This window comes from Drosophila hydei, unplaced genomic scaffold, assembly GCF_003285905.1.
Source record: "Drosophila hydei strain 15085-1641.00,03,60 unplaced genomic scaffold, DhydRS2 tig00008122-arrow-pilon, whole genome shotgun sequence".
NCBI lineage: Eukaryota > Metazoa > Arthropoda > Insecta > Diptera > Drosophilidae > Drosophila > Drosophila hydei.
The window spans coordinates 4,126,568-4,143,873 of record NW_022045833.1 but is presented as its reverse complement, the minus strand read 5'-3'; the positions used below and the strand labels follow the sequence as shown (position 1 = coordinate 4,143,873).

Genomic DNA, 17,306 nt, shown 5'->3' with positions numbered 1-17,306 from the left:
TGATATGAGCGCTTGTTAAGCGCAAACCACGTGCTGGACTTATATTTGGCTTAACAAAGTAAACCTATTAAAAGATATGGATATCAGAAATATGAGGAAAAAAGGATCAAAGAAATGCAACGAGAGAGAGAGAGAGAGAGAGCAGGAGAAACAGAGAAAGGGAAAGAAATATGATAAATACAATGCAAAACGTTGAAAGAGATAAAATGAAGGGGAGCCATAGAGAAAGAGGCAGCGACAGAGACAAATAAATAGATATACGTATAATATAGAAAGAGTGAGATATAGATATAAAGAGAGAGAGAGAAATATTTTTATATATATATATATATATATATATATATATATATATAATAAAAAGAGTGAGAGCGATAGAGATCACGTGCGAAAGAGACAGAGAGAAAAAAGCAGTATACCGAGAGAGAAAAAGAGAATGAGAGAGACAACATATAGATCAAGGTGGTGAAATCAGGAGAGAGATAAAAAGAGAGAGAGATACAGATAGAGAGATCGAAAAAGAGAGCGTGACAGGGGGGCAGAGGGAGAAATGAGAAAGAGAAAGAGATAGATATAGCGAGGTAAAGAGAAACAGATATGATATAAAATATTAAGCAATTGAAGCGTACTCAACCAAATCAATTTGTGATATTTTGATTGCCTTGGCAAATTTACAAGATTTGTGTAATTAATGTAGACAAGCTTAATTAGATAATGCAATTAAAATAGCAGAGAATAATTAAAAGCCACAAATGATTTATTTGAGTCGACGAATTAAATGAAATAATCGAAACTCAAAAACTATATTTTGTGAATTATTAATCATTCAATTACAATTTCTATTACAGCATATAAATTATAAAAGGCAAGCCTTGGGCGCCTTAGATATATAACTAGTAAATTAATAATATTAAATATTTATTAGAATTTATAGATACAAGTTCCCAGGCAGTGTATTTACCTCATTTATCATTTACAGCTTCTATCCAAAACTTTTCTCGCAACGCAATTTGCCGAAATTGTTCAATCCAAATAGCCAAAACAGATTGAAACTGATTGTTAATGATTGGCCTAAAAGGCAAACAAAAAGAACCTGATCAAAAGAGGGAAACAGAAACAGACTTCAACAGTTGCCAATGCACAAGCAAATTCATTTATTGAGCCACTCTTGCTCTTCGCTTTGGTCTCTGTGTGTAAAAGGCGCCGTTGGCTGCATTTTGGGATACATCAAAAAATCGCAAATTCAATTTGTTTGACACAATCTAAACCAATATTTTAGCAGCATTCGGACTGTGGCAGCAGCAACAGCAGCGGCAACGGCAAAGCGAAGCGTGACTCGATGCGGCAGTGGAATGCAGCTGGCGTAGCAGATTTGGCGGCATCGGCAAATTATGACCACGAAAATAAACGAGTTACGCAACAGTCGAGCCAGCAGCTGTGGCAGCAGCAGCATCAAGGAGAGCAGCTCTGAGTGAAGCTCTTACTACTTGCGGTTGGCCGGCTGGGCGTTTGGGTGGCTGGAAGGCTGAAGCTCATGGCCATTGCCACTGGCTGACAGCAGAAACGAAAAATTTTGATTTATGGCTGGGGCATAAACTGCATTTGACGCGAATGCTGGCTGCACTGCTGGCTACGGCAGTCGAGTGTGCCAGCGTGTGGCAAGGTGGCGCAACGTGCGCTTTGCCATGCCACATGATATGGCTACATATATAATCAAATAGCGCTAGCAACAAATGCGAATGCGAGTGCGAGTGCGAGTGCGAGTTAAGCTGCCCAGCCAGCCAGCCAGCCATCCAGTCAGCCATGTGAACGGTGACATGGCAGCTCGACACACAAAAAACAACAACAACAACAACAATAATACACACACGCATGCACAACAAACAACACACAACAAAATTGCAGTGCAAATGCCATTTTTGGGCTGCGATTTTTATTTCGGAAGTGAGAACGCAATATTGTGAATGTGTTACATATACACACACACACACACACACGCGCACACACACACGCACTCTTATAGACACACGCACTTTATAGCTATACTAAAGGGGGCGTCTGTGGGCTGTTGGCAAGTAATGATGATTAAGCATTGTAATGAAATTGCAAATTGGCGCCGCGCAATGCCAAACTTGGCACGAATTAAGTGTGTGTGCGAGCAGCTGTGTGTGTGCGTGGGTGTGTGTATAACTGTGGCTTTGATTTTGCCCGGATTTCATTACCAAAGGCGTCAAGTGTGTAGAAGTGTGTGTGTGTGTTAGCGTAATTGTATTGTAGTTGAGTGCCAACAGCGAAATAAACCTCTAATAAGCCAAATGACGTGCATTTGTCATGATGTGTGTGAACACACTAACTCTCACAATATGTATGTGTGTGTGTGTGTGCCTTTCCACACACACATTATTTTGAGCGCCTGTTAATTAAATTGTACTTTCATCGATTTCTACAAATCGTTGAACAACATTTCCAACAGCGCCGCGCTACAAAAATGTGCTTAAAACTCATTTAGAAAATTGCGCAAAAATAAATGCAATATTTTTTTTAAATTTTTAATTAATTAATAGAAATAGTTTTTTGATAACTTTTAGCTGAAATTGATATTAAATTATAATATTTTGCTCTTCAATTATTTGTTATTTAAGGAATCGTTTTTATGAAACATTTTAGTAAGCTAAAAAATAAATTACAAAAATGTTCAGTTATAAATAATTTTAATTTTAAAATTTTATAGTGGGAGTAAGCTAAAAAATACATTAAAAATATTCTGAATTATTAATAATTAACATTTTAAGAAGGAACATCAAACTAGATAAAATCTTCAAGATAAATTATTAAATTTGTGAATGTTTTGATGTTTAATCTTCAGGTGTCCAAGTAATGGGGACTTCCGATATGAATATTAAAAATATTTGCTTTATTCTCTCAAAAATTAGTACAATTTAGAGCCAGTTACATAAGCTTAAGGCAAAAAGTCGTAACTAATTCATTACAAACTATCTGGCACAGCTCTCTTTTATCTATTTATCACCTTCGTCTATGCTGCATATTTCATTTATATTAAATTCAGCTCACAAAAGCCCCATATTTACAGCTACAAAATGAATTTATAAAACCTAAAAATGAGCTAGACATAATTAAAATCTAAAATCTATTTAACTCTTTGCTTTAACTCTTATAGTCTGTGTGTGTGTGTGCACCCTTGTACGACCCTCTTCTATACATCCTGCACTCGCCTTATAGCTCTCTCCAATGTCATCTAGAAATTGCTGCCCCATTTCGGTGCAGCCAAACGCAAACAATGGGCGCGCGCCTAATGGCCGTCATTTAATTTGGCTAAAAATTTTTACTAATTCCGACTGCTGCCTGTTGACGTTTCTTCTTCTGCTTCTGGCAGCAAAATTTTATTTTATATTTTATTTTTCTATTTTTTTTTTGCACAATGAATTTATACGACATTAGAGTTCATTTATTTTTTTTTTAATATTTTAAAAGTAAATTTACAAAAAAAAAGCCAACAACAAAAGCCAAACAATGCAGAGTAGTACGAGTGGGAGTGGCAGAGCTTGCATCATAATAAAAAAAATATGATTTGAAGTGGAAGCTGGGCGCAAGCAGCTGCAGCGGAAGGGCAAAGGCAAACAAACTGTCAAAAAAAAAACAAAAAAACACCCACACAAAAACGTTACATAATCAAAATAATGACTGCTAAAAAGAGAAAGAGAGGGGGTAGGGGAAGAGAGATAGGAGAGGGGCAGGTCGACTGCTAGCAGCTCGCTGCTAAGCCCAAGATATAGACAATAACAATAAAATATAACAAAAATAAATAAAGGCAATGACAAAGGTAAATTTTGTGGCGGAATGGTCGCTGCTTGCAGGCTAATCTCTCAAGTGGTAAGTGCATTCAAATGCAAAAGTCCTCATATATATATATATATATAGAGAGAGAGAGAGAGAAGGGGGGCTAACTGATATATCTTGTTTTTTTTTTTGCTGCTGCAGCAAAATTTTCAATGGCAAGCGGCTGTGGCACAAATAGTGGGGCATCCACGACGACGGCTTAACACATGCACTTGAAATTTAATATCACAGGCCCAGCCGAACTGTCTGACTGGCTGTCTGTACGTCAGTCCGTCGACTCTCGACTTAGCTGCATTTTATTATAGCATACTTTCCAGCCTGATGTACCGCGCCACCCCCTCTCTCTCTCTCACTCTGTCTCTCATTCGGCCTGCGCCTGCAGCATAATCCCTCATATTTATTTTTGCAAAATTATTTGCTTTGTCTGATTGCGGATTTGCAGCTGCAACGTTTGCACAGTTACTTTGCTAGTAGCTGAGCATAGGGGCAGCCACGCCCTGTTCTTGTGTGGCAGCAATGAATGAATCGGACCCCATCCTTCTCTGCCCCGCCGCCCCTCCCATAGCTGCCTTTAAGTTTCAGCTCCAGCTACTCATTTAATATGAAAGCAAATTGCATAAAATCACACCTGCAAGCCAACTTAGCAGCTCTATCTGCAAATCTCTCTCTCTCTCTCTCTCTATCTCTTCCTCTCCCTCTCTCTCTCTTTTAGCCTAGCAGTTGCCTGGCAGCCAATCCTTGGCGCTTAGCCCTGGCCAAACAACTGTTGGCAACAGACCAAAGCAAAGCTTTTGCGACACACTCGCACGACCAGCGGACAGCCCAGCATCGCGTGCAAATATCGACTGCACACACATAGAGGGACAAACAACATGCTGCCCACCTGCCCACACACCCGCTCGCTCGTTGCCATAGTGGCCATAAAAACACCTTTACGGCTGGTCTCCCATCTCAGCTGCAGGCGCGTGCTTCGAACCTCATCTTCGACTGCTGCATGCTGAAAATCTACTGCAGCTTGCAGCAATTGGCACTGCGCTGCCACATGCCACATGCCACATGCCGACTGCTTCGACTGGGATCAGCATTGCATGTTTATGTTGTCATCTTCCGTTTTATGCCGCACACAAATAAAGTCGCGTAATGCGCCGCTCACTAATTTAGTTCGACAGCCATGCAAAATTCCATAAAACTAACAACAAATTGAAAAGAAAAGGGCTTAAAGGATATACAAACAAAATATATAAATATGTTTGCGTATAAACGTATTATATTTGAAATAGAAAGACTCAATTATAAGAAGAGCAAATCTTTCAGGCGGTACTTTGAATCTTGATCTAAATAGACGAACGATTTGTTTATAAAAAATAATTTATTAAATAAATTATGTGTACATATAATAAAATCATATATATTATAGAAAATTGCACAGCTCATTTTTAGCTTTAATCTATATTTAAATATACTAGATATTTTCATATACAGTTGTGTTCACAAAAATAGTAGTGCTGCATTTATTTTCATTTGTAACAGAAACTACTATTTTTTTGAACAACTAAATTTTTAGAATTTTTTTGCTCAAGCCTTGATGTTTCCGACCAATAGACTAACTATTTAACACATACTTTGTAAATTTTCAAAAAATAATTAAAAATGAAAACTTATAAAAATATATTTAAAATACAATTCTATTTTCTATTTATCTATCTTTAAATTTTTTCTAAGTTTTCAACATTTTTTTATTATTTTTTTATTTAATTAATTTAATTTGAATAGTTCTTTAGCGTGCGTTAAACCTTTGCTCAAGCACATTTCTAGCTCTATTTCTCACTTAATTTGCAACTTTAGGTTCAACTTCATTGCTAACTTTAAGCTAGCATTAATTGTTTAATCGTGCTGCGCCTCGTAAATAGCAGCAAATGTTCAATTAAAAAGGCACAAAAAGGTAAAGGTAGGTGGTAAAGCACCACAAAAGCCACATTGCGCCACGACCACCAAGAGGCGCAGCCAGCATGCACTTTAATATCAAGTGCGGCGTGTTGCAGTTGCAAATGCAACACAGCTTCGCACGAAACGTATGTGTGTGGCAGTGCGTGTGTAGCTGTCAGAGCCACGCCTTGTCGCAGTTGGCACCATGCAAAACGCCCACGCTGCAGTTGCAGTAGCAGTTGCATCTACTGCTGCAGCTGCTGCTGCTGCTACAGCTGCTATTGTTGTTGTTGTCAACGCTTCGATTTTGCAGTTGTAGACAATAAATTTGTGCCCGCTTATTGTCAACTAAAATCAAAAACATAATTCAGAGACGCACAGAGACCACAATAAGTCTGCCTCAGTGTGCAAGTGTGCGTGTGTGCGTGTGTGCGTGTGTGCGTGTGCATTGCACAACAACGTCGTCGACGCTTGGCATGAAATTAACACAAAATGCCAAAACAACGGCAACAGCAATACACACACACCATCCACGTACACACGCAGTTTGTGGGCGTGGCATGCAGCCGCCTGTCTGGCTGTCCGACTGCCTGACTGGTTGGCTGGCTGCTGCTGTGCAGGATTACCAAGTTTCAGTGTTTACGCTGGCATTTAATGCATTTGCAGTCCGGCCACAAATCGACAAATCCATCTAAACATGCACATGCACATGCCCAAGCGACACACACACACACACACAGCAGCAGCAGCAGCAACGCTGTGCATGCAAATGACTTCCGGCATTTGTCAGTTGTTTGTTTAAAGCAAATAAGTACAGCCAGCAAAGGGTAGAGACGGGTTATAAAAGGCGTGTAGCTAAGCACTTAGGCTTAGCAATGGTTGCGTGTCGTGCTTTCGCTCGTGACACGCACAATTAATGGCGTTACTTCACAAGATATTGTGACATTTGTCAAACAAAAGGAAATTAATTTTAAAAGTCATATTTGAAAATTTTTAAATTTAAATAAAAATCAAAGCAAATATTTAAAAAATATATATATATATAAATATAATTAAAAATTGAGCAAAAAATTATGATTACTTGGGTAAACAAACAAGCGTTTTAGAGTCAGAATCAATAACTTGAGCAGCTTCTGATATAGATTTATTAAAAATAGTATCTACCCCTTTTTTAAGCTTCAGGCATAAGAAAATGAGTATATTGACTTTTTACTATTGTATAAATAAAAATTATAAGCTTAACGCAAAATTCAAAATTTCCGTTAGTCGGCATAAGTGATTATAAAGCTTTCATTAAGTCAAAACATAAGAATTCAATAATTTTGCAATTTATATATACAGCTATATTTTTCTAACTAGGTTATTTATATATATATATTAAGTAACTTATTTAGACAAATATTTAATAATTGCCAAAAATATATTTTTAGCTTTTTTAAAACTATGAGCGAGTATGAGACAGCTGGTATATAATGCAAATTTTCCACCCGCACTTCTGCTATATATAGTTATAGATATATATATATGTAAGCTATTTAACATGCCCATCCCTAGGCCAACGCTGACAATTTGAGTCTTAAATTTTAACACAATTGCCAAAATCATTTGCTGACACGCCTACCATACAACAGCCCCTCTTTCTACTCAAAATGAGCCACATGACAGCCACTAATCTGCACTTGTATTGACATTATATGGACATTTGTAATTTCCGGTGTTGCCATTTTTATGCGCCCATAAAAGCCAAACTTGCAACAATGCGGCACACAATGAGCCAAATGGCAGCGGCCCGGCCACGCCAGGCCAGCCCTTGACCATATTTTCATTCTTTTTTTTTTGTCAAGAGTCCCTTTTCCTGGCTTTCTTCTTCACTCCTTCGTAGATTGGCAGGATATGCGCCGAAAAGAAAACACAAAGGCCTGACAAAAAGTTGCCGAAGGCAGGCGTAGGCGGGGCAGTCAAGCAAGCAGGCTCGTTAACTATTAAAAAGGCAACCAAACATATGACACACACACTCGCAGACACAATAGCTGCCACACACACACACGAAGCTATTCAATTGTGTTTACGAGCGCGCATAAAAAAACTTTGAATTTTTATTTGCAACATGAATGCGTAAATATTGTTGTTGCCGTCGTCCTCTAATGAGGCAGCAGCAGCAGCAGCCGCCCTTTCAGCTAAAGGGTTGACAGCTCACACACACATTCACACACTCACACATGCACACACGTCTAGGCTTATTGGCTCTTAAGTATATAAAATACGCTTTCGACTAATTTTGAGCCAGCTGCAAATACTTTGACACATATGAATTTATAGAAGACACACACACAACACCTATACACACACGCACACACATGCACAACATATATACACACACAAACTTATATATATATATATAGTTATAAAGCAATTAACCAAATTGCTGTTTATTGGCTAGCAGGCAACAGCTGGCGGCAGGTGGCAAGTCGCAAGTTGCAAATCTAATTGCCAATTGCAACACACACACACACACACACACAATTCGTTTATGCTTAATCAAATGCGACCTTAATTAAAGCACCTGAATATTGCCAAACTTCGATATTTGGCTAATACGTTGCCTTTACTAAAGGGTTAAGGCAGTGTATGCGACCCGCATTTGCCTCTGGCAGACAAATAGCTATACACACACACACGCACACACACGTGGAGAGAGAGAGAAACATTTTTAGTAAAGTGAAAAGTCAATATTGTGGCTGGAGCTGTAAAATATTAAATGTCTTTGGCAAAAACCTAAAACCTAAACCTAAAATCGAAAACCGAAATTGAAACGTGAACCGGCCGCAACTATTTGCATGCAATTTGTTGCAAAATACAAAATAATCAAAGCAATGTGCATGCAAGCATGCAACCCAAGCAGCAGCAGCAGCTGAAGTAACAACAACAAGGGGTGGCGCCTAGCTAGCCACTTAGCAAACATCAACACCTGTTTAGGGCAGCGAACAGCAAGAGAAAGGGAAAGAGAGAGAGTCAGAGGAGCTGCAAATTGGCTTGTGGCAAGTTGTGCTGCAAGCAGCTACAACCAGCAACAACCGGTAACAACATCTAATCAATTTTCCACAATTGGCTGTAGCAAATGGAGCAGAGGCTGACCGCAGGGCCAATTGTCCCTACTCCACTCTACACCTCTACTCCTCTCTCCTTTCTGCCGCTTCTGCTTCCTTCACATTCTTTTGCCACATTTAGCTAAACAAATTTCTATACTGTTCTTAACTTCATTATGAGATTTGCTTAGGGTTTGTTTACCTATATACAGTCATGCATTGTGCAGCTGAAATATCTTCAACTCTCTCATCCTATGCCTCTCTGTTAGCTTATCTCTGTCTCACTCTCTGTGTCTTCTCTTTTTGCTTCACATATCTCATTCTATAATTGCAAATACCGGAAATATTATTAATTCAAAATGTCACTCAATTTATGCGCTCATTATCCTTGCTATAATTATCCTTGCTGTTGTTGTCTGCTGCATTTTCCGCTCTGTTTCCATATGCATATTGCCTAATTTGGCATTTCCAGCAAATTGTTACCATTAACCTGAATTGGACATGAACATATATATGTATGTATACATATACGATTACATATGTATTACACCCATTCGAGCCTAAACACTCAAAAGTATGCTACGCTAAATTGTGCACAACATTTAGTAAATTGTGTACGAATGAGAAATACTCTACTTATACAAGTAAAGAGCTGTGATTTGTTTAATACTAAATGAAAGCAATCTATTTACATTTTTACAAATTAATTTCACATAGTTTCACGACTTTTTTATTTTTAATTTTAATTATTTATTTTTATTTTTATTGTTAAATACTTTTTAATTTAAATTTTAGTCTGCTATTGAATATAAAATTTATTTGTCAATTTGTAAGTATTTTCTTAATCTATGTAGTTTCATATTAAATAAAAAATTCATTAAATTAAATTCCATAATTTTAAAATATTCCATCAACCCATACAAAATAAATGTTTAATGAATAAACTTGTTTACTTCAATCGGACAAATATCTAAAAAAAACTCCATCAATTACAATATTATATCATTTAAATAATTAACAGTATTATTTTAATGATAATTATATAAACTTTTACTGTTCTTTTTCATAAACAGAACAAAAGTTAATTAATTACATAAAACCACAAAAATACAATATTTAAATCAATTTTTCAAAAAAGGATTAAATGAATAGTGGATATATGAGGCAAAAAATGTGAAATGTGAAATATGAAATATGAGAATTATTTAAATGAATATTTAAAAAAATATATATATATATAACTTTAACCTAGTTGTATTTGACAGCAGCATAAATAATTTTGCGGCACGCAAACTTCAATTTCTTTTTTCATATATCAATATTATTTACACATATGTTGTATCAATTTGTGGAGAGTCACACAGCTGCCACAAAGTGTTGCAGCAGCATGTGGCAGCAGCTGCATTTGCGTTTAGCCTAATTAAAATTGTACGCCACGTGTGGCACGTATTTGTATTGTTGTTATTTTTTTATGTCAATGGAAAAAAATTACTTAATGATAAAAATGATAAGAGCGCTGCTAAGGGAAGGAGGTGAGGTAGAGGCGGGGCTTAGCCTGTTTTGAGCTTGGTTGACCTTTAATTATTTGATGGTACATACACACACGCACACATGTTGAACTTGCAACAGTCGTTATGCTTTTGGGACAAGGCACTTTCGCTTATTGAAAAACATTGAAAACTGCAAGTCGAGACACGGCAGACATGAATGTTTATTGATCGCCCAGGTAGATGCTTTTAAGGCCATCATAAAAATAATAATGATGCCAAGGCATGGCGATGGTGGTGGTGGTGGTAGTGATGGTCGTCGTGGCGGTGCTGGTGGTGGTGATGGTGGTTGTGTTGGTGTTGTTGCTGCTAGTGGCGTTGGTGGCGCCAACCAAGTGTAGGCAGCTGCACATGGAAATAAATATTTATATGCGCGCCATCTATAAATTGAAAGACCAGAAGAAGAAAAAACCTATACAGGTAAAGGGTTGTGCGCTAATGCCAATTCCAAGCGACAGGTGAAACGACAAGGAAAACAAGCAGCAAGGTGTTGAGCCAGGAGTGGGCAGGGCCAAAGATGCGGCTGTGGCAGGGGCACAGCACCAGCAGGACTTATGAGCTTTGGTGCACAGCATTTGGACTTGGACATTTTTACGATGTGATTTCACATAACCACAGCAGACGTGCAGACAACAGCGAGACAGACAGAGAGAGAGAGAGAGACACACAGAGCGAGGGAGAGAGAGAGCGCGAGAGTTGCAGACGCTTTGGTGATAAACATCGAAATTGCTGCTTAGCTGTGTGTGTGAGTGTAGCACGTGTGTGTTTGTGCATGCGTATGCTATGTGGCAGCCTGTGTGGCAGCAGCAACAGCTACCAAAATTTATTACACTCCAGCGGCACAAGCGAATTCTAATAAGCGAAATGCGACGTTGAGCTCGCGCTAATGTCCTGCAGCGAAATCAAACGGAATTACAGGCCGCATTACGCATACGCCCCCAAACATACATGCATGCATATATACACATATATATATATGTCTATATGTGTGTGTGTATCGTTACACAAAAGGGTTGACTATCATTTGTATGATATGATTTGATACAGGCACTCTATATACTTATTTTAGTTTGATTTCAATGTTTACGCGTGCATGACACAAAACCATTCATTTGCTGGAGGAAGGACATGGAATCCGATAGGATGACCTAGTCAATCGAATACTGAATACCCTAACAAGGCAATAATATATTATTTATTAATAATATATATTTTCTCTTTATGTATTTTAAGTAACACTTTAACATGTTATAAAATTTACTAAATATAATTAATAAATAAAAAACATTCAATTAACTCACCAGTTTTTTTTTAGTTCACCCGGATTTGATTTTCACATAACGAAAAGCAAAAGAAAATGCCTATGTCTGTAAGAAAAATAATAAACATTAATATATATGTAATCAATTTCTTATAAATACTATCTATATATACATATTAAATAATCAAAGAAATGACTAAGACTTTTACAAGAGAGTACACCATTCCAATAATATATATACAACTTAAGGCTATAAAAAGCAACTTACTAAATTAAACTAAACTAACTAACTGAAAGCAATGAGCCTAGTCCAGTTAGTCAGTTAGTCACTAGCTGCTTAAAATAAGCAAAAATTATAAAAAGATTAAAAGACTGCAGTCTAAATCATTGCAAAACTACTTAAATTTTCATGTAACTTCTAGCTAGGGCATAACACTCAAAATTGGGCAGAGAGTGAACGTTATCCATATGCCTTGAAGGATCGCTGTTGCTAGCATTTGGGGATGAGTCGCTGTGGATTGTCGCACTTGAGTTGATTTAATTCAATTCATGGACAGACAATGATTGCGTCAATTGCCGCATGTTTATCATTGTGACAGTTTTTCAACGAGAAAAAAAGATGTTGGTAGACCAAAAGTTGGCAGAAGCAAAAACTGGGCCATAGCCAAACCCCTTTATCTAGCTAGCTCGCTCTCGCTCTTTTCACTCTCTGTATGTGTGTGTAATGAGGGGGCGGTTAGCGGAAATTGTATGTAAGCATTTTAGTTTGGCGATTGTCTGTCGTCCGTCGTCTGTCGTCTGCCGACTCTGCTGAAAGTGTCTACAAATTGAGCGCATTATTTGCAGCCCAGTTGCTCCTTTTGCCAAAGGGTTGGCAATTCGGCTTGGCTCTTGGCCTTGTTTACATAATGGCCAGCGGTGTCAGTGTCACAGCATATAAACCTCTATCTATTTTTTTCTCTTCTTTTTTTTTTGGCTGGCCACAACTGTGCCAATTAGTTTTTAGAGAGCAGATCGCACACACACACATTGGCTGTAGAGGGCCCCGGGAGTGCAATAGTAGAGCGCAGGGTTTTCAATTACACATTATGGCCGTGGTAGCAGTAAAAGACTTGGCCCAAACCACAAACAGAAATTGGATTTGCGACTCTTCTCTTATTTTTACTTCGCTTTTATGTGCAGCAGACCAAGCCTCAAACCCTCAAAGCTCAGCTCGTTCAGTTTTATGAACTTATAAACAAGCGACAGGTTGGGTGAGGATGGGTGGGCGTGGCGGCTGGCCAGTTGCAACCCTTTTTCCTGTCAGCTGTTGCTGCTGCTGCTGCTGCTGCTACTGCTGCCTTTGCGGACTCTCTAGCTGCTTATTATGTGGATTATTAGAGGGATTTACTTGGCTGGCAAGTATTGCACTGCTACCAAAATCACATGCTGTAGATGTGTGTTTCTCATGTGTCTGTCTGTTTGAGTGTGTGTGTAGCATCAATGACATAAATAAAAAGATTTGCCAAGGATTTGCCACTGGGTAACCACACCAAACACAAAAAAAAAAATAATACAAAACCAACAAGCAACAGCTTCCGGCTCTGCCAAAAGGTGCCGTCAAATTGTGCCGTAAAAATACCGACGGGGACCCATAGCAGCCCCCTCTCCACACTTGGCTTGTTGCTTGTTTTAAAGGGTTCAGCACACTCGCTCGCACACAAACACACACACAGACACACATGCACAGTTGTGTGATTTACGCTGACACTAAAAGCTCAGCCAGGTCAATGTTTGTCTCAGGCTCTGGCCATAAATTGATAAACAGCTAATCGCAAATGCCAAAACAAAGTATAACAACAAATATCATACAGACAAATGGCAAAAACATTCATTCACTTATTACTGATAACGGCACTTCAAATTACCGCCTGTCATTTACAGTTTTTGAGCTTTGCGTAAACAATGACGTGTCGTAGACTTTCACTTTAAATCGCGTGTTCCCTAGTTAATCATCAAATTAACAAACAACACCCACTGTATGTACTAGTAGATGCCCTATAAGTGTATAGCAGACTTGCAATACTTTAAAAAATTTCGTTTCAAGGAAATTCTATAAATTAATTTTTACTTACAACACAATTAAAATAAATAAATGCCTACATATAGATATTTACTAAATATATGTAGTATGTATGCACATACTCCCCTCTTATATTTATTTAATAGACTTCAGCCTCAGCTAAAATAATATGCTCATCGAAACAACAGCAACAGCAAGGAGCACGCAACTTTTTACATTCTCACGCTCCATTCCTCTTGTACGCTTCTTGCAATGAGATCTAATGCGTTTTACTCTCCTACTACACTACACTATGCTCGCTCTCTTTTGTGCCTACAGTCTGTAACCGAAGAAAGCAACGGGATCAATACGAATGAGCTGTCAAAAGGGACCGACTCAATTTGCCTTAACATTAACATTCACACTAAAAATCAGTTAGTCTACCAATGCAAATATACGAGGTACACTTTGAAGAGGAAAGAAAAATAAGAGAGTAGCAAAAGAAAGATATCAACGGCAAGCCGAAAATGAAATGTCATTGCCAACTTATAACAGTATGTGTAACATATTTAATGAAAAAATTTAAATACAATAGCAGACACAAATAGATAATTGAATGTATTTTAGGCAATTGGGATTACCATATACATCAATATATCAAAGTTAAGATAAATATTCAAATTAAAAAGTGGATTTGTAGCCAAATTTTCGTAAATACAAAAAAAATAGTAAAACACAAAAGGCGAATAATGATTGAACTATTATCAAATGACAATAAGCAAACGGACACCTCTCCAATATAAAGAGCTTAACACTATTAAATTTGTAAAATTTTGCAAAACTAACAACGCGGAAGACACGGCCGATCAACAGGACTGACGCGCACTGACTAATCGTCTCATTAGTTTTGAGCCTACGCTTAGCTAGCACTCACACTTAAACAACAACTCTAATTTAACTCTTTTGCTTCACACCATTTCCAATATGCGCTCTCTGCTGGATACACGACAACTGGATCAGAACCCTATAGCTCTCCCGCTCGAACTCATACCTCACAGAATGCTCACTCTCTGTTGCGCCTGTAGTCTTCAAAACAAATTATTATAACGGGATCAACTGGAATGAGTAAATTATCTTCTGCATTTACAATATCCACGCTCTATGACTTACAAGTCCCCTACTCTCCCGCTCCACATTACATATTGATATATATGAGTTTTATTGTTTGTTATCAGAAAAAAAGTAATAATGATTTAATTAATAAGTAAGCGCTGTCCTCCATTCAGTGTGTAATTATATATTTTAATCTTTATTCCCATGTTATTTGAATACAATGTTGCAAGCTGATTAAAATAGTTGCTGGGCACTGGCAGAGGCTGGGTCAGGGTGAGGCACAAAGGGGATCCATTTACGTATGTATTTTTTTATTATTAATTTTTCACGTGTTTACTGATAAGGCTAATCTATTTATTGTAATGCCCCAAATCAGTCTTGAGCACACGCCACCGCGAATAGGCTATATCCCAGTCGAGAAATGCGCCCACAATATGTCTGACATTTTGATCCGTATCATCGTATCCCGTACGGCCGTGCACCATGCGCACGTTATCAAAGGTTAGAACATCACCTGGCGTTGTCTTAAACGTGCATGCCTGCTCGTTGGCCAGCCGTATAAACAATGCCATTGCCTCGTACCAGGGACGCACCTGCTCGGCAGGTACACTAAAATGGCTGTCTCGCTGTGGAATGCTGTGGTTGATGCGCACGTACCGTCCATTGGCATCCAAGCTGTAGAGCAGGTGGGCACGTCAATAAATGGAGAAAACAAAAGAGTTATCAAAGCATTGCTACTCACTTGATAACGGGCGCCCGCCAAATGTTATGAAACTTCAGGTGCTTCTCACTACCAATGTCCGCCCAATCTACGGGCGTTTCGCTGAGCACCTTGAAGGCGCCCGGATAACGTTGGCGCAGCAGCTCGGCGACATAGAAAGCATCGCTCAACAGATTCCAGCCACCAGGTGAATCCGATTGTTGCAGCGTATGCAGCAGCGTTATGCTCGGTTTGTACTCAAAGTAGGGCATATCTGTGTGTAGTGGCAGCGGTTCGGCTAGGTAGGCATAGTTACTGGCACCTGGCTGTGCCTTGACACTCCACTCATCGCCGTAAGTGGTGCTGCGCATGAAGCCCACCCGATTGCACAGATCACGCAGCACATTCGCCTCCAGTGGCGCCTGCCTAACCAGCGCCAAGCCGTAGACAGCCAAGTGGTGCAGCCAGTGCAACAGCGTCTCATCATTGTGCAACAGATCGTCATATAGAAACTCGCGTTGTATTAGCTGAAACTCTTTGCCGCACCAAAGTCTCTGTTCCGGGCGATAAGAATCGCGCAAATAACGCGCGCGATTCGCATGCGAGAAATCGCGTTCCTTGAGCCAACTCAACGCATAGCTGGACTTGTGCCCATCGGACCAAACGATTTGCAGGCTTTTACGCTCTGTGCACCAGCTAAGCTGCAGCAGTCGCACCGTGGGGTCCAAGTAATTCCAACCATGCGGCAGACGACTGCGCGTCTGTTGCATGTAGCATACGTTGCACTGGCAATTGTCGCGCAGCCAAATCTCGGGAAACTGTAAAGCAGGCGAATCCAGCGACAGGCGCAACAGCACCAGCTGCTGCTGTAAGTCTCGACTGACCTGAACGCAGGAAGTGCTAGAGCTGTTGTTGGTCAACATCTTTTGCGATCGGGCAACGCGCTGCGAATGAGATGAGTTTCGGCAGCGGCAGCATCAGCAGCTGAGCCGACGCATCAGCTCAGCGCCGCATCGGCCCATGGTTGGCTACAATGGACACGTGGCCCTCTAACAGCATTGAGATTATTGCTCGACGTGGCTCGCCTGATGCCAGCTCGAAGTCGAGCACTTATCAATCCTTTGTGATAGCAGCCAGCCAGCGCCTTGTTTGCTGGCTCAGCAATCAATCAGAGGGGTAACGATTTTTAGCTCTTAAAGACTTGCTATGAATCTTTAAGCTGTCTCTCACATGCACACACACACAAGCACCATACACACACACACAAACACACTCACGTAGAGCAATCTATGCAAAATTAAAAATGCAAAATTAATTTTTTGCACAAAATTGCGCACGCTTGCAAAATTCTGCATAATTGTTTGTCATCAGCAGCCAGCTGGGAGTCCCTTTCTCTCTCGCTCCCTCTCTCTCTCTTGCCCGGTGACGAGACTAGGCTGTCTGACACTGCCCCTCTCTCTGTCTCACTCTCTCTGTCACTCTTTCTGCCTTGCACTTCATTGAAATGCCGTCAATCATTGTTAGGCACATTGATCACTTCATGCATGTTGCCACATCCATCTTGCCCCATGTTGCCTGATTGCAATATCCCACTTCTGACACAACACAATAACCAGGCAGCACACACACATACATGCATATATATAAATTTATATATATATATAGAACAACAACTGCAAGTCTATAGCGCGATTTTTAATTATCACTTTCGCATTTCACACACATACACTTATATATGCACACAGACAAATGCATTTGTATCTGCATCTATCTATCG

General features: G+C 39.3%; 1 protein-coding gene across 1 annotated transcript; it reads right to left on the bottom strand.

Moving 5' to 3' along the window:
* Positions 1 to 15,083: 15,083 nt before the first annotated feature.
* On the bottom strand, positions 15,084 to 16,452 carry LOC111595753 (gamma-butyrobetaine dioxygenase). Its single transcript, XM_023309615.2, has 2 exons — positions 15,572 to 16,452; positions 15,084 to 15,504 (listed from the first exon to the last, which is right to left on the bottom strand). The coding sequence occupies exons 1-2, from the start codon at positions 16,450 to 16,452 to the stop codon at positions 15,180 to 15,182; spliced, it is 1,206 nt and encodes a 401-aa protein (XP_023165383.1). The 3' UTR covers positions 15,084 to 15,179.
* Between the last annotated feature and the right edge of the window lie 854 nt (positions 16,453 to 17,306).

What these genes read in the sequence shown, in the direction of transcription:
- LOC111595753 (XM_023309615.2), bottom strand. Translation starts at nt 16,452, where the DNA reads ATGTTGACCAACAACAGCTCTAGCACTTCCTGCGTTCAGGTCAGTCGA. An exon ending in TGGCGGGCGCCCGTTATCAA is followed by an intron (nt 15,505 to 15,571) that starts GTGAGTAGCAAT and finishes CCTGCTCTACAG; the next exon opens with CTTGGATGCCAATGGACGGT.